Raw genomic sequence first — 27,152 nt, 5'->3', positions numbered from 1 at the left:
GGCACCCCCAGTTGCCCTCTATGACTCCTATAGACCCCATCAACTGCACTCTGGCCCCATAGGCCCCCTCTAGTTGCCCCCTATAGGTCCCCCCTGGCTCCTATAGGCCCCCTGTGGCTGCTGTAGCCCCCCTATGGCCCCCATAGACCCCATTACAGCTCCCTACAGCCCCCATTAACTGCACTCAGGCCTCATTGGCCTCCTCCAGTCACCCCCTATGGCCCCCTATAGGTTCCCCGACCCCTATAGGCCCCCTGTGGCCCCTATAGACCCTATTATGGCTCCTATAGACTGCCTTGTGGTCCCTATAGCCCCCATTAACTGCATTCTGGACCCATAGGCTTCAACTACTTGCCCCTTATAGGCCCCTATAGCCCCCCTATGGCCCCTATAGACCCCATTCTGGCTGCCTATAGCCCCCATCAACCCCACCCTGGCCCCACACACCCCTCTCTAGTTGCTCCCTACAGCTCCCTATAGGTCCCCCATGGCCCCTATAGGTCCCCCATGGCCTCTATAGATCACATTATGGCCCTGATACACCCTCTATGGCCCCTATAGACCCCCTTATGGCCCCCTATATCCCCCATCAACCCCACTCTGGCCTCATCAGCCCCCTCTAGTCACCCCCTATGGCCCCCTATAGGTAACCCCAGCCCCTATAGCGTGCCTGGTGGTCGTGGGGGGTCCCGTAGCGCCCGTTGAGGTTGGCGTAGTGGCAGTTGTGGTACCACCAGGCCCCCGTGTAGGCGACGGCGCAGGGGCGGGGGCGGCCCCGGGGGTCCCGGTCCCGCGTGGAGAAGGGGCTGCCGGCGTGGTAGGAGAGCGCGTCCCCTGCGGGACCCCCCCGTCAGAACCCCAGGGACCCCCAGGGACCCCCCCCCCCCCCCAGGAACCCCCCCTCAGAGCCTGTCAGATCCCCAGGGACCCCCACCAGGGATCCCCCCCTCAGACCCCATTAGACCCCCAGGGACCCCCCCATCAGAACCCCAGGGACCCCCCACAGGGAACCCCTCGAGGGACACCCCCCCCCCGCCCCCGAGCCCGTCAGACTCCCAGGGACCCCCCCTCAGAGCCCATCAGACCCCCAGGGATCCCCCCCAGTCAGGGGACCCCATAACAACCCCCAAGACCCCCCCCCAGGGACCCCTAGGATTGCCCAAGGCCAAGGGACCCCCAGGGGCACCCCATGAACCCCCCCAGTGACCACCCAGGGACCCCCCCTCAGACCCTGTCAGACCCCTCCAAGTCCCCCCCCATGACCTGGAGATGCCCAGACCCCCCAGGAATCCCCCAGGGACCCCCAGGGCCAAGAGACCCCCCAAGACACTCCAAAGACCCCCCCAGAAACCTCCCCAGAGACCCCAGGAGACCCCGGAGACCCCCCTGGGACATCCCCCCCCAGGAACCCCCACATGGTCCAGAGACTCCTAAAAGCCCCCCCCCAGAAGCCACCAGGGACCCCCCCCAGGGCTGGAGACCCCCAAGACCCCCTCAGGGTCCCCCTTCAGAACCCCCCAAGATCCCCTCAGGGACCCTCTTCATCGACCAAGGGACCCCCCCAATACCCCCTTAGGCCCCCCCAGGACCCCTCCAGCCCCCCTCAGGACCCCCCAAGACACCCCACCCCTGCATAGGGCAAGAGACCCCAAATATTTGCCCCCAATACCCCCTTCATGGGCCAAGGGATGCCCAAGACCCCCCAAGACCCCTCCAGGACCCCCCCAAGACTACTCAGGACCCACCAGAACCACTCCAGGATCTCTCCAGGACACCCCAAAACCCCCCCCCTCGGCCAAGAGACCCTGAATATGCTCCCCTAGGACCCCCTTCATGGGCCAAAGGATGCCCAAGACGCCTCCAGAATCCCCCCAAGACCACTCAGGACCCCCCAAGATGCCTCCAGGACTCCTCCAGGACCCCCCAAGCCCCCCAAGACCCCTCCAGCAACCCCCCCAAGACTACTCAGGATGCCCCAGGACCCCCCCAAGACCACTCAGGACCCTCAAGACTCCTCCAGGATCTGCCAGGACCCCCCCCCAACACCACTCAGGACCCCCTGAGACCCCTCAGGACCCCCCCCAAGACCACTCAGGACCCCTCCAGGACCTCCCAGGACCCTCCGAGACCACTCAGAACCCCTGCAAGACCCCTCCAGGACCACCCCAAGACACCCCAAGACCCCCCAGGACCACCCTAGGACCCCCCCAAGACCACTCAGGTCCCCCCCCAGGAGCTCCCCAGGACCACTCAGGACCCCCAGAACTCCTCCAGGACCCCCCAGGACCCCTCCAGGACCACCCCAAGACCACTCAGGACCCCCCAAGACCCCCCAAACTCCTCCAGGACCCCCCAGGACCCCTCCAGGACCATCCCAAGACCACTCAGGACCCCCCAAGACCCCCCCCCAGCACCACTTAGGACTGCCCCAAGACCCCTCCAGGATCCCCCAAGACCACTCAGGACCCCCAAGACTCCTCCAGGATCTGCCAGGACCCCCCCCAACACCACTCAGGACCCCCTGAGACCCCTCAGGACCCCCCCCCAAGACCACTCAGGACCCCTCCAGGACCTCCCAGGACCCTCCGAGACCACTCAGAACCCCTGCAAGACCCCTCCAGGACCACCCCAAGACACCCCAAGACCCCCCAGGACCACCCTAGGACCCCCCCAAGACCACTCAGGTCCCCCCCCAGGAGCTCCCCAGGACCACTCAGGACCCCCAGAACTCCTCCAGGACCCCCCAGGACCCCTCCAGGACCACCCCAAGACCACTCAGGACCCCCCAAGACCCCCCAAACTCCTCCAGGACCCCCCAGGACCCCTCCAGGACCATCCCAAGACCACTCAGGACCCCCCAAGACCCCCCCCAGCACCACTTAGGACTGCCCCAAGACCCCTCCAGGATCCCCCAAGACCACTCAGGACCCCCCCCAAGACCCCCTATACCAGCAGTGCCGCTGTAGGCGCCGAGGCGGAGGCGGTAATGGTCCTCGGGGCCGGCGACGGCGAAGTCGCGGTAGTGGGCGAAGGCGGCGTCCCGTGGGGTGCGGAGATCCACCCGCAGCTCCGTGGGGGTCCCCGCCGTCAGCGCGTGCAGCGCCTCGTTCCCTGCACCCCCATACCTGCATTCGGCCACCGCCACCGCCTGGACACCTGGGTCCCCCTCCCCGGATGCCAGGGTCCCTCCCTGGTCACCCATCCAAGCCCACCCAGATGACTACGTCCCCTCCAAAGACCCACCCAGGACCACTCGGACACCTGGGTCCCCCCAGCCACCCACCCAGAAGCCTGGGTCCCCCCCAGACACCTGGGTTCCCCCTTTGGTCACCCATCCAAGTCCACCCAGACACCTGGGTTCCCCTCCAGATGTCTGGGTCCCCCCCCAAACACCTGGGTCCCCACGCCTGGACGCCTGGGTCCTTCTCTGGGGCCCACCTGGATGCCTGGGTCCCCTCCCCAGGGCCCACCCAGGTGCCTGGGTCCCTCCCTGGTCACCCACCCAAGCCCACCCAGACGCCTAGGTCCCCTCCAAAGATCCACCCAGGACCACCCAGATGCCGGGGTCCTCCCCAGACACGTGGGGCCCACCCCCGTCGCCCACCCAGACACCTGGGTGCCCACCCCGGACACCTGGGTTCCCCCTTTGGTCACCCACCCAAGCCCACCCAGACGCCTAGGTCCCCTCCAAAGATCCACCCAGGACCACCCGGACACCTGGGTCCCCACCCAGTCACCCACCCAGATGCATGGGTCCCCCCTGGACACCTGGGTCCCTTCCCAGTCACCCACCCAAGCCCACCCAGATGCCTGGGTCCCCCCCCCAAACTCCTGGGTCCCCCCCACCCGGACGCCTGGGTCCTCACCCAGCCAGAACTCCCCGGTGACGTTGCCAAAGCCGTGGGCGTAGGCGTCCCACCCCCGCCAGAAATCGGTGCCCCCGTCCTGGCGGCGCTGGAACACCTGGGGGGGGGGGGTCGGGGGGAGGTCGGGGGGCCCCAACACCCCCCACTGACTTCCCCAAAGCCCCCCATTTCTCCCCAGACTCCCCCAGTGCCCCTCAGGACGCCCATTGAGCTCCAAGACCGCCCGACCCCCTGTAAAACCCCCCAATACACCCCATAAACCCCCCCCCAGCCCCTTCCAGTGCCTCCCAGTTTCCCGCAGTGACCCCCAGTCCCCACACTGCCCCCCCAAACTCCCCATTTCCCCTCATAATCCCCCACATGACCACCCAGCCCCTCCCAGTGCCCCCCAGTTCCACACCAGACCCCTCAATGCCCCTCAGGACCCCCTATTGCCCCACAAGACCACCCATTTCCCCCCATATAACCCCCTATATCCCCCTAATAGCCCCCCTGTAGAAGCCCCCCAGCCTCTCCCAGTGCCCCCCAGTCCTCCTGTTGTCCTCAAGACCCCCTCAATGCCCCCCAAGACCCCCATTTCCCACCCATAAATCACCCCACATAGAAGCCCCCAGCCCCTCCCAGTGCTCCCCAGCCCCTCCCAGTGTCCCCCAGCCCCTCCCAGTTCCCCAAAGTTGCCCCACCAGCCATCCGCCGCCGTCGGTCTCCATGTCGCAGAAGACACGCAGAGGTCTCCCGGGGTCTCCCCCGAGGAAGATGAGGGTCTCGCGCGAAGGGCCCGGTCCATTCAGCTGCTCCTCGGCACAGTCCCGGGGGTGCGGGTGGGGGAGGGGAGCTGGGGGGAGGAGGGGGGGGACAGGGGTTGTGGGGACTCAGGCATCCAGGGACCCCTAAGGCACCCTAGAGACTTCTGGGGACCCAGGTGTCTGGGTGCCCCCCACCCAATGACCCAGCCACACACCACCCAGGGACCCAGGCATCCGGGTGCCCCCCACCCAATGACTGAGCCCCCCACCACCCAGGGACCTAGCCACCCCCCACCCAATGACCCAGCACTCCCCCCCCCACCCAGGGACCCAGGTGACCCCCACCCATTGACCCGGGTGCCCTCCCACCCAATGACCCAACACCCCCCCCACCCAAGGACCTAGGTGTCTGGGTGCCCCCCCACCCAATGACCCAACACTCCCCCCCCCCTCCCAGGGACCTAGGCATCTGGGTGCTCCCCACCCAGGGACCCAGGCCTCTGGCTCACGGGTGTCAAAGTTGGTCTCCAGGGGGGTGGGGGGCGTGTCCCCCCCCCCGGCCCCACAGCTGCACCCCATAGCGCCCTGCTGGCTCCAGGCCCCACAGCTGATGGGACGATGCCTCGGGGGGCAGCCGCAGCGTCTGAGGGGGCACAGAGGAGTATTGGGGTCCCCCAAGGCATTATGGGGTTCCCCTGGGAATTATTGGGGTCCTCAGGGTGTTATTGGGGTCCTGGGGGGGTATTGGGGTGCCCTAAGGGAGTATTAGGGGTCCCACAAGAGATATTGGTGTGCACAGGGGGATATTGGGGTCCCAGAGGGGTTATTGGGGTCCTACAAGGAATATTGGGGTCCCCAAGGGGTTATTGGGGTCCTTGGGTTGATATTGGGGTCCCACAAGGAATATTGGGATCCCTCAGGTGTTATTGGGATCCCTTGGGTGTTATTGGGGTCCCCGGGTCATTACTGGGGTCCTCAGGGGCTTATTTAGGTCTTGGAGGGTGCACTGGCGTGCCCTAAGGGAGTATTGGAGATCCCACATGGGATATTGGGGTGCACCTGGGTGGTATTGGGGTCCCCAAGGGGTTAATGGGGTCCCTGGGGGGTGCTATTGGGGTCCTACAAGGAAAGTTGGGGTCCCCACAGGGGATCAGGGTCCCCAAGGAGTTATTGCAGTCTGGGGGGGGTGTATTGGGGTCCCACAAGGATTCTTGGGGTCCCCAGGGGGGTTATGGGGTTTCAGGATGCTTTGGGAGGGGGTGTTACCTTCTGGGGTCCTCCGGGAGGGCCATAGACAAGGTCGTAGCCATCGAGGGGGGTGTGGGGGGGTGCCCAGTGCAGCCTGGCACTGCGGGGCCATACAGTCCCCACCCAGAGGGTCCCCGGGGCACCTGCATGGGGGAGGGGCATGGCTGTTGACACCCCCAACCCACCCCCCAGCCCCCCAAGGACGCCCCGCCAACTTCCCCTCACATACACTTCCAGGAACCTCTCTTTGGACACCCCCACTCTGACCACCAACCCCACAGAAACTCCCATGGACCCCCCCACCCCCAGACCCCCCCCATAGCACCCCAGGGTCCCCCACCACAGCCCCCAGGGGACTCTCCCCACCGGAGATACCCCACCCAGGATGCCAACACACCATCGCTCCAACCAACCATCCAGGTGTCCAGCCATCAACTGTCCAGCCATCCAACCATCAACTGTCCAACCATCAGCTGTAAAACCATCCAACCATCAAGCATCAACCATCCAACCATCAACCATCCAACGACCATCAAACCAATTATCCAACTGTCCAGCCAGTAACCACCCACCCACCCATCCAACCATCCCTCCATACATCCAACTGTCCAACCATCCAACCATCCCTCCATCCAACCATGTCTCCCTCCATCAAACCACCCACCCATCTTTCCAACCATCCAACGAGCCCTCCATCCATAAAACTGCCTATCCATCCAACCGTCCATCCATCCAACCACCCAGTCAACATATATCCCCCCACGCTGCAACTCCTCCAGACATTGCCCACGCAGCCATGTTCCCTTCCATCTACTCACACATTCCTCTGTCAATGACTACATCAGTCTACCCAACTGTCCATCCATCCTTCCATCCATCCAATCATCCATACAACCCTCCATTGTCTATCCATCTGTCCAGCCAACCAACCTTCAGTCCATCCACCCATTCAACCAACCAACTAAACATCCATCCATCCATTCTCCACACATCCATCAGTCTGTCCCTCTATCCCTCCAACCTTCATGCTCCCATCCTTCCATTGATCCCACACGTAGTGCCAAGAATTTGTTCCAATTTCTCACAGGTCCATGGATCCAGCCAGCCAAGGATACATCCAGTCATCCAAATAGCCACAACAGCATAGAAGCAACTTCCATCCATCCTTCCATCCATCCATCCATCCACCCACCCAACCGTTCAAACTTGCATGCACCCAGCCCATCACCCACACCCTTGTTAGCACCCAAGAGATGTTCCCAGTTCCGACAAGACCCAAGGGACCAGCTTAAGCCCTGCCCAACCACCTGCCACCACCCCAAAACCAGCACCCAAAGTGGACACAGAAATGGTCCACAGACTTCCTCACCTGTGACAGCGTCAGTGGAGACGGGGCCCAGACGATTCCGACCCCACACCCCGTACAGGTTGAACTTGTAGCGGCGCGACGGTGACAGCCCAGGCACCGTCACCGTGCGGGAACCACCGTCCACGGGCAGCACCTGGGGCTGGCCTTGTGCATCCTTGTACTGCACCGTGAAGGAGTCAAAGGTGCCCTCGGGGACGCTCCACTCCAGCTGGACGGAGTCAGGGGTGACATGAGGGGCTGTCAGCTCGCCAAGGTGGGGCTGGGACGGTGGCTTCTCCTTTTTTGGAGCTGGGGCTGCAACGGAGAGGACACAGTGCAGGGAATAAACATAAATCCAGCCAGCCAGGCAGCCAGCTGTTCAACAATCAACCAAACATTCCTCTAACAATCCATTCATCCTTAATGTGCTTTTATCTGTCCATTCAACCACCCATCCATCCATCAATCCATCCATCTCACCCTCCCTCCATCCAACTGTGTCCATTCGTCCAACCAATAAACCATCCATCCATCAATATCGTCCAATCCCTTCAAGCTTGCATGCTCCCATCCATCCATCCATCCATCCCTCCCTTCCTCCATCCACCCAACCTTCCATCCGCTAATCTCTCCACCCAACCTTCCATCCATCCAACCATCCAACATTCTTCCATTAACCTATCCCTCCATCCCTCCAAGTCTGTGTGCTCCCGTCCCTCCGTCCATCCTCCAGTCAGCCCCCAAGAGATGTTCCCCTTTCCCAGATGAGCCAAGGATCTTCAATGGGCCCTGCCCAACCTCCTGACAAACTCCAAACCCAGAGCCCAAGGGTGACATGAACAGATCCAGCACACTCCCTCACCTGTGATGGTGTCAAGGGAGATGGGACCCACAGGTTTCTGCCCCAACAGCCCATATAGGTAGAAATTGTAGCGGCGCGACGGTGACAGCCCAGCCACAGTCACTGTGCGGGAACCACCGTCCACGAGCAGTGACTCGGGCTGGCCTTGTGCATCCCTGTACTGCACCGTGAAGGAGTCAAAGGTGCCCTCGGGGACGCTCCACTCCAGCTGGATGGAGTCAGGAGTGACATGGGAGGCTGTGAGTTCGCCCAGGCGGGGCTGAGATGGTGGCTTCTCTTCTTCGGGAGCTAGGGGTGCAATGGAAAGAGGAACATACATCCATCCACCCATCCAACAAGAAAACAAACATTCATCCACCCAAAACCCCCTCCATCTTTTATGTAATCAGTTATCTATCAATCTCACCATCCATCCATCCTCTTCCCATCCATGCTTCCATCCATCCATCCATGCATCCATTAATCTGTCCCTCCCTCCCTCCAATCTTGCACACTCCCATCTCTGCAACCCAAGCAGGACCCAAGAGATGTTCCCATTTCACAAGAGGCCAAACACACCCAGGGCACATCCTTCCCCAGCTCCTGCCCCACATCAAACCCACTTCCAAAGGGGACATAGCTGGAGCCCACAGATACCCTCACCTGTGACAGCATCAGTGGAGACGGGGCCCAGAAGTTTCCGACCCCACACCCCGTACAGGTTGAACTTGTAGCGGTGCGACGGTGACAGCCCAGGCACCGTCACCGTGCGGGAACCACCGTCCACGGGCAGCACCTGGGGCTGGCCTTGTGCATCCTTGTACTGCACCGTGAAGGAGTCAAAGGTGCCCTCGGGGACGCTCCACTCCAGCTGGACAGAGTCGGGGCTGACATGAGAAGCCGTGAGCTCGCCCAGGATGGGCTGGGATGGTGGTTCCTCCTCCGGCTCAGCTGCAGCTGCAACACAGAGGGCACAATGCCCAGGAGAAATATCCCATATGTCCCTCCACCAACCCACCCATCCGTCTCTCTATCCTTCCATCCATCAAAATCACTAATCTCTTCATGCACCTTTATCCATCCAGCAGTCCTTGAATCAACACCTCCATTCCAACATCTAACTAATGAGATGCTCCTTTATTCCTCCAATCAACACATGCAACCAACCATCTCACCATCCATCCACCCAGCCATGTGTCTACAAAATCATCCAATCACACATCTACTCTATAAACCACACACAATCATCCAACCATCCATCCATCCATCCATATCTCCATCACTCCATGCACATCTGCATCAGTTCAACTAATCAACCAAGAAGCCACCCATCCATTCATCCACTGATCCAATTTTTATTGCATCCATCCATCCATCAATCCAAAAAGTCAATCATCCAAAAATGTCCCTGCCCAAGAGCCTGCCCTAATTGAAACCCATGGTCCACATGGTGCCCACAGACATTCTCACCTGTGACGGTGTCAGTGGAGACGGGGCCCAGAAGTTTCCGACCCCACACCCCGTACAGGTTGAACTTGTAGCGGCGCGACGGTGACAGCCCAGGCACCGTCACCGTGCGGGAACCACCGTCCACGGGCAGCACCTGGGGCTGGCCTTGTGCATCCTTGTACTGCACCGTGAAGGAGTCAAAGGTGCCCTCGGGGACGCTCCACTCCAGCTGGACAGAGTCAGGGGTGACGTGGGAGGCCGTCAGCTCGCCTAGTTGAGGTGGTTGTGGTGGCTCCTCCTCCGGCTTGGCTGCAGCTGCAACACACAGGGCACAATGCCCGGCATAAACCTCCACACATCCCTCCAACGATTCATCCATCCATCCAACCCTCTCCTCACCCAACGAGCTACACACTCATCAAAGAACCCATACCACAGCACTCCCTCCCTCCAGGCTTCCCTTTCTCTCCCCCTCCCTTACCGCCTTCAACCCTGCCCGCACCCGTCCCACCATCCAGCCACCAAGCAACACCCCCAAGGAGAAGTTCCCATTTCCCAGATGAGCCAAGTGTCTTCCATGGGCCCTGCCCAAGCTCTTGCACAGTCCAAATCCAGCGGCCCATGGGGTGCATGGATGGTCCAACAGCCCAACTCACCTGTGACGGCATCAGTGGAGACGGGGCCCAGACGTTTCCGACCCCACACCCCGTACAGGTTGAACTTGTAACGGTGCGACGGTGACAGCCCAGGCACCGTCACCGTGCGGGAACCACCGTCCACGGGCAGCACCTGGGGCTGGCCTTGTGCATCCTTGTACTGCACCGTGAAGGAGTCAAAGGTGCCCTCGGGGACGCTCCACTCCAGCTGGACAGAGTCAGGGCTGATGTGGGAGGCTGTGAGTTCGCCCAGGCGAGGTGGTTGTCGAGGTTCCTCCTCTGGCTCGGCTGCAGCTGCAACACAGAGGGCACAATGCCCAGCCTAAACCTCCACACATCCCTCCAAACATCCACCCATCCATCCAAACATCCCTCTGTCCATTCCACCAAAAAAAATCCATCGCTTCCTATTTCCATTAAGTCCCTTTACATGAAAATTTCTCCACCAATTGGTCCTTGTATCCGTCCCTCCATTGAACTATCAAACCATCAAACCACTCACTCCTCTGACCAAGCATCCCACAAATTCTCCCATGATCCCTCCATCCATCCACCGTTCCTTACTCCTATCTAACCATGCGTCCATCTCACCATCCAAACTACATTTAAATCTCTCAGACAGCCAGACGCATCCAGATGTTCATCCATCCACCATCCATCTGTCAATTCATACAGCCATTCACGGATGCACTGAATGACCCTTCCAACCTTCCATCCATCCATCCCTTCAGGCAAGCAATTGGAAACCTCCTCATCCATCTCTCCCCCCCGCCTCCATCCAAACTTGCATGCTCCCATCCCTCCAACCCAGGCAGCACCCAAGAGATGTTCCCAGTTCCCACAAGGGTCCAGGGGATCAGGACAGACCCAGACCCAGCTCTTGTCCTGCTCCATACCCAGCGCCCAAGGGGGCACAGATGGGGCCCAGAAACCCACTCACCTGTGACGGTGTCGATGGAGACGGGGCCCAGACGTTTCCGACCCCACACCCCGTACAGGTTGAACTTGTAGCGGCGCGACGGTGACAGCCCAGGCACCATCACCGTGCGGGAACCACCGTCCACGGGCAGCACCTGGGGCTGGCCTTGTGCATCCTTGTACTGCACCGTGAAGGAGCCAAAGGTGCCCTCGGGGACGCTCCACTCCAGCTGGACGGAATCAGGCGTTACATGGGAGACCGTCAGCTCGCCCAGGATCGGCTGGGATACTGGTTCCTCAACTGGCTCGGCTGCAGCTGCAACACAGGGCACAATGCCCGGCATAAACATCCACACACCCCTCCAAGCTTCCATCCATCCATCCATCCACCTTTCCATCCATCTAGCTGAACTTCACCCATCACCCAATCCAAGCAACCATCCAAGCAAACGTCCATCTCTCCAGCTCTTTTCCATGCAGTCACCCAGGCCTCCATCCCTCCCACCGCCCATTTCCGTGAACAATCTTCCATCCATTAGGGCATGCATTCAGCCAGCCAACCAACCACTAGCAGAGCATTTTGCCACCCCACCAGTCTCTCCAGTTATCCCTCGGCTTCTTAGCAATGCATTCATCCCTCCACCAATCTGTGGTCATTCATGTGTCCACCTATCCATTCATCCATCTCTACGTCTATCCATCCATCCATCCATCTCAACATTCATACTTCCATCTCCTGGACCATTCATTCATGCACTCCACTATCCATTCATCTCTCCATCTCTCCACACAAGCAGTCATCCATGTATTTCACCTTCTGTCCATCCATGCTTCCAAACATCCATCCAACCACTCATCTTCCCACCCACCTTCTTCTATCTAGCTGGACAAGAATACATCCATCCAACCCCGCATCCATGCACGCATCCAACCATCCTTATTTGCATCCGTTCAAAAAACCCATCACCCAACCATCAGACACACAGTCATCCCTCCACGTACGTTCCCATCTGACCCTCCCTCCCTCCCTTCCACTCTCTTGCCTGCTCCCATACCTACATCCATGCAACAGTCAATACCAAAGAGATGTTCCCGCTGGACCTGCTCCTGCCACATTCCAAAGCCAGCACCCAAAAGGAACATAAGTGGAGGCAACAGGTGTTCTCACCTGTGACAGTGTCGGTGGAGACGGGGCCCAGACGTTTCCGACCCCACACCCCGTACAGGTTGAACTTGTAGCGGCGCGACGGTGACAGCCCAGGCACCGTCACCGTGCGGGAACCACCGTCCACGGGCAGCACCTGGGGCTGGCCTTGTGCATCCTTGTACTGCACCGTGAAGGAGTCAAAGGTGCCCTCGGGGACGCTCCACTCCAGCTGGACGGAGTCAGGCGTTACATGGGAGGCCGTCAGCTCGCCCAGGATTGGCTGGGGTGGTGTTTCCTCCTCCGGCTTGGCTGCAGCTGCAACACAGAGGGCGCAATGCCCGGCATAAACATGTATCTTTTTGTTTGTTCATTCGTCCATCCATCCATCCATCTCTTTGTCTATCCTTCCATCCATCAAATCTCCTCTCTCTCCACGCACCTTTCTCTATGCATCAGTCCTTGAATCCATACCTCCACTCAACCATCCAACCAACCAGACGCTCCTTCCTTTCTCCAAACATACAGGCTTCCAACCAACAATCCATCATCCAGTCATCCAACTACCATTCCATCCTCCCATCCAAATATCGGTCCACACAACCATCCAATCACACATCCAGTCCACAAACCAAACACATATTCAGCCATAGAAAAACAGAATCATCAAGGTTGGAAAACACCTTTAAGATCATCGAGTCCAGCCATAAACCTAACGCTGCCAAGTCCACCATTAAACCAGGACCTGAAGCGTCACCTCTAGATTTCTTTTAAATACCTCCAGGGAAGGTGACTCAGCCCTTTCCTGAGCAGCCTGTACCAGCGCATGATAACCCTTTCGGTGAAGAAATTCTTCCCGATACCAAATCTAAACCTCCCCTGGTGCAACTTGAGGCCATTTCATCTTGTCCTACCACTTCTATCTTGGGAAAAGTGACTGACCCCCACCTGGGTACAACCTCCTTTCAGGTAGTTGTAGAGAGCAATGAGGTCTCCCCTCAGCCTCCTTTCCTCCAGGCTAAACAACCCCAGTTTCCTCACCCGCTCCTCGCAGGACTTGCTCTCTAGACCCTTCAACAGCTTCATTGCCCTTCTTTGGACACGATCCAGCACCTCAGTGTCTTTCTTGTAGTGAAGGGCCCATCCCACAATCCAATCATCCATCCACCTTTCCGTACCTCCCTCCAACCTTGCATGCTGCCATCCCTCCAACCCAGGCAGCACCCAAGAGATGTTCCCAGTTCCCACAAGGCCCCAGGAGATCAGGACAGACCTGGCCCCAGCTTCTCTCCTGCTCCATACCCAGGGCACCAAATGGGGCACAGAGGGAGCCCACAGACCCACTCACCTGTGACAGCGTCAGTGGAGACGGGGCCCAGACGTTTCCGACCCCACACCCCGTACAGGTTGAACTTGTAGCGGCGCGACGGTGACAGCCCAGGCACCGTCACCGTGCGGGAACCACCGTCCACGGGCAGCACCTGGGGCTGGCCTTGTGCATCCTTGTACTGCACCGTGAAGGAGCCAAAGGTGCCCTCGGGGACGCTCCACTCCAGCTGGACAGAGTCGGGACTGATGTGTGTGGCTGTCAGCTCGCCCAGGATTGGCTGGGATGGTGCTTCCTCCTCTGGTTCAGCTACAGCTGCAACAGAGAGGACACAATGCCCGGCATAAACACCCACAGGCCCATCCAAACATTCATCATTGCTTTTGTCCATCCATCCATCCGTCCAACCATTTGACCATTCATCCACCCATCCACCCATCCATTTTTCTCCCAAACCTTACCTCTATCCATCCATACACGCAAGAAATCTCCCCTGCAGGTATCAGTTCACCCAAGCATCCAACCACCCTTAACACGGTTCTACCCATCAGCCTTCCAACCATCCACACATGCATTCTTCTACTCAGTTAGGAAGGATTTTGGTCACCCCTATCAACATCCACCAAATCATCTGTGTCTTCATCACTCCTTTCATGCACCCACCAATCCCTTTGCCTATCTCTTCATGCAACCTTCTCTCCCTCCATTTCTCCATCCTAACATCCGTGCTTCCATCCATCCAGTCACCATTTTCCCTGCACGATTCCATCCATCCATCCTTGAATTAATTCCTCTATCCAACCATCCTATCAACACCCTTCCATCAAAACACCCACCTACCCAGGCAACCATCTGTTCAATCACCTATTCATGCAATAAACCTATTGACCAACCACCCACCATCATCCATCCATCCAACCATCCATCCATCCATCCATCCATCCAACCCTCTCCTCACCCAACGAGCCACACACTCATCCAAGAACCCATACCACAACACTCCCTCCCTCCAGGCTTCCCTTTCTCTCCCCCTCCCTTACCGCCTTCAACCCTGCCTGCACCCGTCCCACCATCCAGCCACCAAGTAACAGTCCCCCAAGAGAAGTTCCCAATTCCCAGGTGAGCAAAGGATCTTCCATGGGCCCTGCCCAAGCTCCTGCCACACTCCAACCCCAGGACCCCCAGGGCCACAGATGGTCCCATGGCCCGACTCACCTGTGACAGCGTCAGTGGAGACGGGGCCCAGACGTTTCCGACCCCACACCCCGTACAGGTTGAACTTGTAGCGGCGCGACGGTGACAGCCCAGGCACCGTCACCGTGCGGGAACCACCGTCCACGGGCAGCACCTGGGGCTGGCCTTGTGCATCCTTGTACTGCACCGTGAAGGAGTCAAAGGTGCCCTCGGGGACGCTCCACTCCAGCTGGACAGAGTCGGGGCTGACATGGGAGGCCGTCAGCTCGCCCAGGATTGGCTGGGATGGTGGTTCCTCCTCTGACTCGGCTGCAGCTGTTAACAGAGAGGGCACAATACCCGGCATAAACATCCACAGCTCCATCCAAACATTCATCATTCCTTTTGTCCATCCATCCATCCATCCAACCCTTTGTCCATCCAACCATCCATTTTTCTCCCAAACCTTTCCTCTATCCATCCATACACGCAAGAAATCTCCCCTGCAGGTATCAGTTCACCCAAGCATCCAACCACCCTTAACACGGTTCTACCCATCAGCCTTCCAACCATCCACACATGCATTCTTCTACTCAGGAAGGCAGGATTTTGGTCACCCCTATCAACATTCACCAAATCATCCGTGTCTTCATCACTCCTTTCATGTACCCACCAACCCCTTTGCCTATCTCTCCATGCAACCTTCTCTCCATCCATTTCTCCATCCTAACATCCATGCTTCCATCCATCCAGTCAATATTTTCCCTGCGCAACTCCATCCATCCATCCTTGAATTAATTCCTCTACCCAACCATCCTATCAACACCCTTCCATCAAAACACCCACCTACCCAGGCAACCATAAGTTCAATCATCTCTCCACGCAATAAACCTATTAACCACCCACCCACCCATCCATCCGTCCAACCAACTATCCACCTGTCCATCCCTCCCTCCAATCTTGCAAGCTCCCATGCCTCCAACCCAGACAGCACCCAAGAGATGTTCCCAGTTCCCACAAGGCCCCAGGAGATCAGGACAGACCCGGCCCCAGCTTCTCTCCTGCTCCATACCCAGGGCACCAAGGGGGCACAGATGGGGCCCACAGACCCACTCACCCGTGACAGTGTCGGTGGAGACGGGGCCCAGACGTTTCCGACCCCACACCCCGTACAGGTTGAACTTGTAGCGGCGCGACGGTGACAGCCCAGGCACCGTCACCGTGCGGGAACCACCGTCCACGGGCAGCACCTGGGGCTGGCCTTGTGCATCCTTGTACTGCACCGTGAAGGAGTCAAAGGTGCCCTCGGGGACGCTCCACTCCAGCTGGACAGAGTCAGGCGTTACATGGGAGACCGTCAACTCGCCCAGGATCGGCTGGGATGGTGGTTCCTCCTCTGGTTCAGCTGCAGCTGCAACACAGAGGGCACAATGCCCAGGAGAAATATCCCATATGTCCCTCCACCAACCCACCCATCCGTCTCTCTATCCTTCCATCCATCAAAATCACTAATCTCTTCATGCACCTTTATCCATCCAGCAGTCATTTAATCAGCACTTCCATTCCAACATCTAACTAATGAGACGCTCCTTTATTCCTCCAATCAACACATGCAACCAACCATCTCACAATCCATCCACCCGGCCATGTGTCTACAAAAACATCCAATCATACATCCACTCCATAAACCACACACAATCATCCAACAAGCCATCCATCCATCCATCCATCCATATCTCGATCACTCCATGCACATCTGCATCAGTTCAACTAATCAACCAAGGAGCCACCCATCCTTTCATCCAACGATCCATACGTTATTGCATCCATACATCCATCAATCCAACAAGTCAATCATCCAAAAATGTCCCAGCCCCAGTTCGTGCCCCAGTTCGTACCTCTCCTGGGTTCAGCTGGGATAGAGTTAATTTTTACAGGAACCTGGGAGGTGGGGGGGCATAGCCGGGGCAGCTGACCTGAACTAGCCAAGGAGCTATTCCATACCATGTGACATCATGCTCAGTATATACATGGGGAGTGGGCCGGGGGGAGGGGGCTCCTTCTCTCGACTTTCGGTGGGGGAAGTGGCGGAGCGTTGGGTCCCGGGTGGTGAGCAGTTGCACTGTGCATCACTCTTTTCTGTATACTCTTTCATTAGTACCGTCGTTGTTGTTGTAACTTTTTTGCGTTGTCCCAGTAAACTGCCCTTATCCCAACCCTCGAGGTTCCAGGTTTTTTTTTTCTTTTCTCTCCTCCGTCTCCCCCCTATCCCACTGGAGGGGGCGGGAGGAGTGAGCGAGCGGCTGCGTGGTCCTTTGTTACCGGCTGGGCTGAAACCACGACAGTCCTTTTTGGCGCCCAACGTGGGGCACGAAGGGTTGAGATAACGACAGATCTGGCCAGAGCGTGTTGAAACAAATTTGTCATACGCATTCCTTATATTAGATAAATAGATGTTAGTCACAATGTTGATTAATTTGTTTACATGGTGGCGTTTTGTAGGTCCTTATATGCTCTATGTATTGCCTGTAGTTACGTTTCTCACCTCTGGGAGAGTGATTGGGATTATCATTTTGCTGTACTGGGCAATGTCGACTTGTGAAATGATTACATCACTGGTCATGAGGTTAAGCTGGTATCTGTATGAGGCAGTGATATCATTTCCATACTTTGGGCACCTTCTATCGGATTTTATTGGTAATTACAGCCAATCCATGGGGGAGTTAGGGGGGGATACTTCCCCCCGTCCGTTCGCCTCCCTTTTCTCCTTCTGACTAATTACAACAGCTTTTGAGAACTTTGAATATCCTTGGGATGCACAAGCCACTGTGCTGTTAGTGCTATGCCTCCTGAATATGTTTCAGGTCTTGTTTAGGGCTACAAAAAGGCTCTTTAAGAGTACCACCCAGAGATCTGCCCCAAAGCTGGATATTCATGGGTGGCACGGCATGTGGGAGGATATGGGCAGGTATCTAGAGAACTTCTCACCCCCAGTGGCTTGGAAGTTCACTCCTGAACAACTACAGAACCCTCATGAAGTGGTAGAATATTTGAAAGAAAAATGCTGTGGCTATTCCAAAGACGTACAACTCGCTGCACTGTGCTGGGCCCTGGCCAGTATCTACCAAACACTGCTTGATATTATGCAGCACCCTCAGGGAGAAAAGGGGGAAAAGATGGAAAACAGGGCAGCAGGCACCGTGGCTACCCCTACCCCGGCAACAGGCACCGTGGCTAGCCCAACCCCGGCAACAGGCACCGTGGCTACCCCTGCCCCGGCAACAGGCAGCGCGGCTACCCCAACCGCAGTGACGGATACTGCAGCTAAACCAGAGAACCAACCTGTGCCAGTATCAGTCGCCCCTGTACAGAAAAAGAAACACACAAAGAAATCAGTTCGCTCAGTGAGAGATGAAGATGAACCAGGGTCATCACGAGAACAGGAGGAAGAGGCAGAACCTGAAATAATCACCCGATCTCTATCCCTGAGTGAGTTGCGTGACATGCGAAAAGATTTTAGCCGCCACCCAGGTGAGCACATTGTTACCTGGCTGCTCCGATGCTGGGATAATGGGGCTAGTAGTGTGGAATTAGAGGGTAAGGAAGCCAAGCAGTTGGGATCTCTGTCTAGGGAAGGGGGCATCGACAAGGCGATTGGGAGAAAAACACAAGTCCTCAGCCTCTGGAGGCGACTTCTGTTAGGTGTAAAGGAAAGATACCCCTTCAAGGATGAAGTTACATGTCACCAAGGCAAGTGGACCACCATGGAGAGAGGTATCCAGTACCTGAGGGAATTAGCCGTGCTGGAGGTGATTTATAATGATCCAGAAAATGCGCAGTCACCCACAGGTACAGATGAAGTCCAATGCACACAACCCATGTGGCGGAAGTTTCTACGAAGTGCACCACCAACCTATGCCAACTCATTGGCAGTAATGTCCTGGAAAGAAGGCCATGGACGAACGGTGGATGAATTGGCTGTCCAACTCCGGCAATACGAAGGAAGTCTCTCTTCCTCCCTACGGGCCTGTGTCTCGGCTGTAGAGGAATTGTCCCGAGAGTTCCAGCAATTCAAAGTGGATATGTCTTCCTCCCCACCTGTACAGGCCCGCATCGCAGCTATTGGGAGTAAGCATTCCTCTGCCCAAGAGAGAGGAGAGAGAAAGTACACACGACGGGCTAACCTGTGGTTTTACCTGCGCGACCATGGAGAGGACATGAGGAAGTGGGATGGAAAACCCACCTCAGTCCTGGATGCACGGGTACGGGAGTTGCGAGAAAAAGCAAACAGGAAAGAGGATTCTTCTTGGAAAACTGCTGCTCCAGTTTCCTGTGAGGAGTTCCCCAGATGCAGTAGATGGGCTGATCACATTTCTGATCCTCTTGAAGGGACTTCTGATTCACGGGTGCGAAAAGTGAGTAACGAATATTCTAACCAGGATTAGAGGGGCCCTGCCTCCAGCCAGGTGGAGGAGAGGGACAACCGAGTCTACTGGACAGTGTGGATTCGATGGCCTGGCACATCAGACCCACAGGAATATAAGGCTCTAGTAGACACTGGTGCACAATGCACCCTAATGCCATCAAGTTATAAAGGGGCAGAACCCATCTGTATCTCTGGTGTGACAGGGGGATCCCAAGAGCTAACCGTATTAGAAGCTGAAATGAGTCTAACCGGGAATGACTGGCATAAACACCCCATTGCAACTGGCCCAGAGGCCCCGTGCATCCTTGGTATAGATTATCTCAGGAGGGGATATTTCAAGGACCCAAAAGGGTACCGTTGGGCTTTTGGTATAGCTGCATTGGAGACAGAGGAGATTGAACAGCTGTCTACCCTGCCTGGTCTCTCTCAAGACCCTTCGGTTGTGGGGTTGCTGAAGGTTGAAGAACAACAGGTGCCAATTGCTACCACGACGGTGCACCGGCGGCAATATCGCACCAACCGAGATTCCCTGATCCCCATCCATAAGCTGATTTGCCAATTGGAGAGTCAAGGAGTGATCAGCAAGACTCACTCACCCTTTAATAGTCCCATATGGCCCGTGCGGAAATCTAATGGGGAATGGAGACTAACAGTAGACTATCGTGGGCTGAATGAAGTCACGCCACCGCTGAGCGCTGCTGTGCCAGATATGTTAGAGCTTCAATATGAACTGGAATCAAAGGCAGCTAAGTGGTATGCCACAATTGACATTGCTAATGCATTTTTTTTCCATCCCTTTGGCAGCGGAGTGCAGGCCACAGTTTGCCTTTACTTGGAGGGGTGTCCAGTACACCTGGAATCGACTGCCCCAGGGGTGGAAACACAGCCCCACTATTTGCCATGGACTGATCCAGGCTGCACTGGAAAAAGGTGAAGCTCCAGAGCACCTGCAATACATTGATGACATCATCGTATGGGGCAACACGGCAGAAGAAGTTTTTGAGAAAGGGAAGAAAATAATCCAAATCCTTTTGATGGCTGGTTTTGCCATAAAAGAAAGTAAGGTCAAGGGACCTGCACAGGAGATCCAGTTCTTAGGAGTAAAATGGCAGGACGGGCGTCGTCAGATCCCTATGGATGTGATCAACTAAATAGCAGCTATGTCCCCACCAACTAATAAAAAGGAAACACAAGCTTTCTTAGGTGTTGTGGGCTTTTGGAGAATGCATATTCCAAATTACAGTCAAATTGTAAGTCCTCTCTACCAAGTTACCCGGAAGAAGAATGATTTTAAATGGGGGCCTGAGCAACGACAAGCTTTTGAACAAATTAAGCGGGAGATTGTTCATGCAGTAGCTCTTGGGCCAGTCCGGGCAGGACAAGATGTTATAAAAGTGCTCTACACTGCAGCTGGGGAGAATGGCCCTACCTGGAGCCTCTGGCAGAAAGCACCCGGGGAGACCCGAGGTCGACCCCTGGGGTTTTGGAGTCGGGGATACAGAGGATCCGAGGCTCGCTATACTCCAACTGAAAAGAGATATTGGCAGCATATGAAGGAGTTCGAGCCGCCTCAGAAGTAGTTGGTACTGAAACACAGCTCCTCTTAGCACCCCTACTGCCAGTGCTGGGCTGGATGTTCAAAGGGAAGGTCTCCTCTACACATCATGCAACTGATGCCACGTGGAGTAAGTGGGCCGCACTGATCACACAACGGGCTCGCATAGGAAACCCCAGTCGCCCAGGAATTGTGGAAGTGATCATGGACTGGCCAGAAGGCAAAAATTTTGGAATGTCGCCAGAGGAGGAGGTGACACGGGCTGAAGAGGCCCCGCTGTATAATAAACTGCCAGAAAATGAGAGGCAATATGCTCTGTTCACTGATGGGTCCTGTCGCATTGTGGGAAAACATCGGAGGTGGAAGGCTGCTGTATGGAGTCCTACACGACTAGTCGCAGAAACTGCTGAAGGAGAAGGTGAATCGAGTCAGTTTGCAGAGGTGAAAGCCATCCAGCTAGCGTTAGACATTGCTGAAAGAGAAAAGTGGCCAGTGCTCTATCTCTATACCGACTCATGGATGGTGGCAAATGCCCTATGGGGGTGGCTACAGCAATGGAAGAAGAGCAATTGGCAGCGCAGAGGTAAACTCATCTGGGCTGCCGCACTGTGGCAAGATATTGCTGTTCGGATAGAGAAGCTAGTGGTAAAAGTACGCCACGTAGATGCTCATGTACCCAAGAGTCGGGCCACTGAAGAACATCAAAACAACCAGCAGGCAGATCAGGCCGCCAAGATTGAAGTGTCTCAGGTGGACCTGGACTGGCAACGTAGGGGTGAGCTATTTATGGCTCAGTGGGCCCATGATACCTCGGGCCATCAGGGAAGAGATGCAACATATAGATGGGCTCGCGATCGAGGGGTGGACTTAACCATGGACACTATCGCACAGGTTATCCATGAATGTGAAACATGTGCTGCAATTAAGCAAGCCAAGCGACTGAAACCCCTGTCGTATGGAGGGCGATGGCTGAAATATAAACAGTGGGAGGCCTGACAGATTGACTATATCACACTCCCACGAACCTGCCAAGGCAAGTGCCATGTGCTTACAATGGTGGAAGCAACCACTGGATGGCTGGAAACATATCCTGTGTCCCACGCCACTGCCCAGAACACTATCCTGGGCCTTGAAGAGAAAGTCTTATGGCAACACGGTACCCCAGAAAGAATCGAGTCAGACAACGGGACTCACTTCCGAAACAACCTCATAGACACCTGGGCCAAAGAACATGGCATTGAGTGGGTATATCACATCCCTTATCACGCACCAGCCTCCGGAAAAATCGAACGATACAATGGACTGCTGAAAACTACATTGAGAGCAATGGGGGGTGGAACTTTCAAACATTGGGATACACATTTAACAAAAGCCACCTGGTTAGTTAATACTAGAGGATCCACCAATCGGGCGGGCCCCGCCCAACCAAGACTTCCACATACTGTAGAAGGGGATAAAGTTCCTGTAGTGCACATGAGGAGTATGTTAGGAAAGACAGTCTGGGTTAGTCCTCCCTCACGCAGAGACAAACCCATCCAAGGGGTGGTTTTTGCTCAGGGACCTGGGTACACCTGGTGGGTGATGCAGAAGGATGGGGAAGTTCGATGTGTACCTCAGGGAGATTTGATTTTGGGAGAGAATAGCCAGTGAACTAGGCTGTATGATATTTAACTGCTAAATAACCTGCCAATGTATGTCATTGTATCTATAGTGTCTATATGCCATATCAAGGGTATTACTGTAAGAATTACCCAAATGACTGAAGAATGGACTTTGAAACTGAGCCAAGAACAACAGTGATAGAACTTGAACTGGCGCCCAGCAATTTCCTCAAGATCAACATCTTCAACCTGCAGACCAAGGGTGTGGGTTGCATCAAATGTACCAGCCAGAAGTTCCAGAGACAGCATACAACAACCCAACACCTCACACCATCTCTCTTATCCTGAAGAAGTGTTACAACAGATGGAGCCTCAAAGTCATGGACTAAATAAAATTGATGGACACATTGGAGGAATAACCCATTGACTAAGGGAATACTATTTGTATGTGTGTGTGTGTGGGGGGGGGGGGTGTCCATATACATATATATCTATATATAAGACAAGGAAAGTGGTAGCGGTTGATTGGAAAATGTAGGATCTGGGCATGATGTAAATGGTATAGAATAAGGGGTGGATAATGTCCTGGGTTCAGCTGGGATAGAGTTAATTTTTACAGGAACCTGGGAGGTGGGGGGGCATAGCCGGGGCAGCTGACCTGAACTAGCCAAGGAGCTATTCCATACCATGTGACATCATGCTCAGTATATACATGGGGAGTGGGCCGGGGGGAGGGGGCTCCTTCTCTCGACTTTCGGTGGGGGAAGTGGCGGAGCGTCGGGTCCCGGGTGGTGAGCAGTTGCACTGTGCATCACTCTTTTCTGTATACTCTTTCATTAGTACCGTCGTTGTTGTTGTAACTTTTTTGCGTTGTCCCAGTAAACTGCCCTTATCCCAACCCTCGAGGTTCCAGGTTTTTTTTTTCTTTTCTCTCCTCCGTCTCCCCCCTATCCCACCGGAGGGGGCGGGAGGAGTGAGCGAGCGGCTGCGTGGTCCTTTGTTACCGGCTGGGCTGAAACCACGACAGTACCCCAATCAAAACCCATGGTCCACATGGTGGCCACAAATGTCCTCACCTGTGACGGCGTCAGTGGAGACGGGGCCCAGACGATTCCGACCCCACACCCCGTACAGGTTGAACTTGTAGCGGCGCGACGGTGACAGCCCAGGCACCGTCACCGTGCGGGAACCACCGTCCACGGGCAGCACCTGGGGCTGGCCTTGTGCATCCTTGTACTGCACCGTGAAGGAGTCAAAGGTGCCCTCGGGGACGCTCCACTCCAGCTGGACTGACTCAGGCGTTACATGGGAGACTGTCAGCTCGCCCAGGATTGGCTGGGATGGTGGTTCCTCTGGCTCAGCTGCACCTGTAACACAGAGGGCACAATGCCCGGCATAAACATCCACATGTCCATCCATACACCCACCAAGCCATCCATCCACCCATACAATCAACCATCCAGTTCACCATCCAGCCACACATTCACCTAATCATCCGTCCAACTATCCAAACATCCGTCTGTCCATTCCACCAAAAAAACCCTATCCCTCCCTATGTTCATTACAACCCTTTCTATAAAAATTTCTCTCCCAATCAGTCCTTGAATCCATTCCTCCACTGAACCATCAAACCATCCAACCACTCACTTCTCTGACCAGGCAGACATCCAACAAAGGCCGCCAGGACCCCTCCATCCACCCACCCTTCCATACCCCCATCTAAGCATGAGTCCATCCAAGCATCCGAACCACCTGTCAATCCCGGAAACAGCCAGACACATCCAAATGTTCATCTATCTACTAATCCATCCATCCATCCATCCATTCATGGATGAACTAAACCAAGCTTCCATCTATCCATCTCCTCAGGGAAGCAATTAGACACCTGCCCATCCATCCATCCATCCTTGAATCCATCCATCCATCCTTCCATCTGCATTTCCCTCCCGCCCTCCAATCTTCCATGCTCCCTTCCCTCTAAGCCCGGCAGCACCCAAGAGATGTTCCCAGTTCCCACAAGGCCCCAGGAGATCAGGACAGACCCGGCCCCAGCTTCTCTCCTGCTCCATACCCAGGGCACCAAGGGGGCACAGATGGGGCCCACAGACCCACTCACCTGTGACAGCGTCAGTGGAGACGGGGCCCAGACGATTCCGACCCCACACCCCGTACAGGTTGAACTTGTAGCGGCGCGACGGTGACAGCCCAGGCACCGTCACCGTGTGGGAACCACCGTCCACGGGCAGCACCTGGGGCTGGCCTTGTGCATCCTTGTACTGCACCGTGAAGGAGTCAAAGGTGCCCTCGGGGACGCTCCACTCCAGCTGGACAGAGTCAGGGGTGACGTGGGAAGCCGTCAGCTCGCCCAAGATGGGCTGGGATGGTGGTTCCTCCTCTGGCTCGGCTGCAGCTGCAACACAGGGCACAATGCCCGGCATAAACATCCACACATCCCTCCAAGCATCCATCCATCCATCCATCTACCTTTCCATCCATCTAGCTGAACTTCACCCATCACCCAATCCAAGCAACCATCCAAGCAAACGTCCATCTCTCCAGCTCTTTTCCATGCAGTCACCCAGGCCTCCATCCCTCCCACCGCCCATTTCCGTGAACAATCTTCCATCCATTAGGGCATGCATTCAGCCAGCCAACCAACCACTAGCAGAGCATTTTGCCACCCCACCAGTCTCTCCAGTTATCCCTCGGCTTCTTAGCAATGCATTCATCCCTCCACCAATCTGTGGTCATTCATGTGTCCACCTATCCATTCATCCATCTCTACGTCTATCCATCCATCCATCCATCTCAACATTCATACTTCCATCTCCTGGACCATTCATTCATGCACTCCACTATCCATTCATCTCTCCATCTCTCCACACAAGCAGTCATCCATGTATTTCACCTTCTGTCCATCCATGCTTCCAAACATCCATCCAACCACTCATCTTCCCACCCACCTTCTTCTATCTAGCTGGACAAGAATACATCCATCCAACCCCGCATCCATGCACGCATCCAACCATCCTTATATGCATCCGTTCAAAAAACCCATCACCCAACCATCAGACACACAGTCATCCCTCCACGTACGTTCCCATCTGACCCTCCCTCCCTCCCTTCCACTCTCTTGCCTGCTCCCATACCTACATCCATGCAACAGTCAATACCAAAGAGATGTTCCCGCTGGACCTGCTCCTGCCACATTCCAAAGCCAGCACCCAAAAGGAACATAAGTGGAGGCAACAGGTGTTCTCACCTGTGACGGCGTCGGTGGAGACGGGGCCCAGAAGTTTCCGACCCCACACCCCGTACAGGTTGAACTTGTAGCGGCGCGACGGTGACAGCCCAGGCACCGTCACCGTGCGGGAACCACCGTCCACGGGCAGCACCTGGGGCTGGCCTTGTGCATCCTTGTACTGCACCGTGAAGGAGCCAAAGGTGCCCTCGGGGACGCTCCACTCCAGCTGGACAGAGTCAGGGGTGACGTGGGAGGCCGTGAGCTCGCCCAGGATTGGCTGGGATGGTGGTTCCTCCTCTGGTTCAGCTGCAGCTGCAACACAGAGGGCACAATGCCCAGGAGAAATATCCCATATGTCCCTCCACCAACCCACCCATCTGTCTCTCTATCCTTCCATCCATCAAAATCACTAATCTCTTCATGCACCTTTATCCATCCAGCAGTCATTTAATCAGCACTTCCATTCCAACATCTAACTAATGAGACGCTCCTTTATTCCTCCAATCAACACATGCAACCAACCATCTCACAATCCATCCACCCGGCCATGTGTCTACAAAAACATCCAATCATACATCCACTCCATAAACCACACACAATCATCCAACAAACCATCCATCCATCCATCCATCCATATCTCGATCACTCCATGCACATCTGCATCAGTTCAACTAATCAACCAAGGAGCCACCCATCCTTTCATCCAATGATCCATACGTTATTGCATCCATACATCCATCAATCCAACAAGTCAATCATCCAAAAATGTCCCAGCCCCAGTTCGTGCCCCAGTTCGTACCCCAATCAAAACCCATGGTCCACATGGTGGCCACAAATGTCCTCACCTGTGACGGCGTCAGTGGAGACGGGGCCCAGACGTTTCCGACCCCACACCCCGTACAGGTTGAACTTGTAGCGGCGCGACGGTGACAGCCCAGGCACCGTCACCGTGTGGGAACCTCCGTCCACGGGCAGCACCTGGGGCTGGCCTTGTGCATCCTTGTACTGCACCGTGAAGGAGTCAAAGGTGCCCTCGGGGACGCTCCACTCCAGCTGGACGGAGTCAGGCGTTACATGGGAGGCCGTCAGCTCGCCCAGGATTGGCTGGGGTGGTGTTTCCTCCTCCGGCTTGGCTGCAGCTGCAACACAGAGGGCGCAATGCCCGGCATAAACATGTATCTTTTTGTTTGTTCGTTCGTCCATCCATCCATCCATCTCTTTGTCTATCCTTCCATCCATCAAATCTCCTCTCTCTCCACGCACCTTTCTCTATGCATCAGTCCTTGAATCCATACCTCCACTCAACCATCCAACCAACCAGACGCTCCTTCCTTTCTCCAAACATACAGGCTTCCAACCAACAATCCACCATCCAGTCATCCAACTACCATTCCATCCTCCCATCCAAATATCGGTCCACACAACCATCCAATCACACATCCAGTCCACAAACCAAACACATATTCTTCTGTTAGAAAAACAGAATCATCAAGGTTGGAAAACACCTTTAAGATCATTGAATCCAGCCATAAACCTAACACTGCCAAGTCCACCATTAAACCAGGACCTGAAGCGTCACCTCTAGATTTCTTTTAAATACCTCCAGGGAA

General features: G+C 55.9%; 1 protein-coding gene across 1 annotated transcript in view; it reads right to left on the bottom strand.

The window, feature by feature from the left end:
* The window catches only part of TNXB (tenascin XB), a 45,860-nt gene that overhangs the window by 1,331 nt on the left and 17,377 nt on the right, over positions 1-27,152 (bottom strand). Inside the window, 21 exon segments of the mRNA XM_041121971.1 lie at positions 671-834; positions 2,950-3,111; positions 3,867-3,963; positions 4,550-4,701; positions 5,122-5,164; positions 5,166-5,255; positions 5,879-6,003; positions 7,230-7,523; positions 8,071-8,358; positions 8,713-9,006; positions 9,520-9,813; positions 10,155-10,448; positions 11,095-11,388; positions 12,241-12,528; positions 13,565-13,858; positions 14,759-15,052; positions 15,834-16,127; positions 23,375-23,665; positions 24,415-24,708; positions 25,561-25,854; positions 26,388-26,681. Of these exon segments, the coding sequence (XP_040977905.1) occupies positions 671-834; positions 2,950-3,111; positions 3,867-3,963; positions 4,550-4,701; positions 5,122-5,164; positions 5,166-5,255; positions 5,879-6,003; positions 7,230-7,523; positions 8,071-8,358; positions 8,713-9,006; positions 9,520-9,813; positions 10,155-10,448; positions 11,095-11,388; positions 12,241-12,528; positions 13,565-13,858; positions 14,759-15,052; positions 15,834-16,127; positions 23,375-23,665; positions 24,415-24,708; positions 25,561-25,854; positions 26,388-26,681 (4,934 nt within the window).

Source organism: Aquila chrysaetos, unplaced genomic scaffold, assembly GCF_900496995.4.
Source record: "Aquila chrysaetos chrysaetos unplaced genomic scaffold, bAquChr1.4, whole genome shotgun sequence".
Classification (NCBI taxonomy): Eukaryota; Metazoa; Chordata; class Aves; order Accipitriformes; family Accipitridae; genus Aquila; species Aquila chrysaetos.
This window is presented reverse-complemented; position numbering and strand designations above follow the sequence as displayed.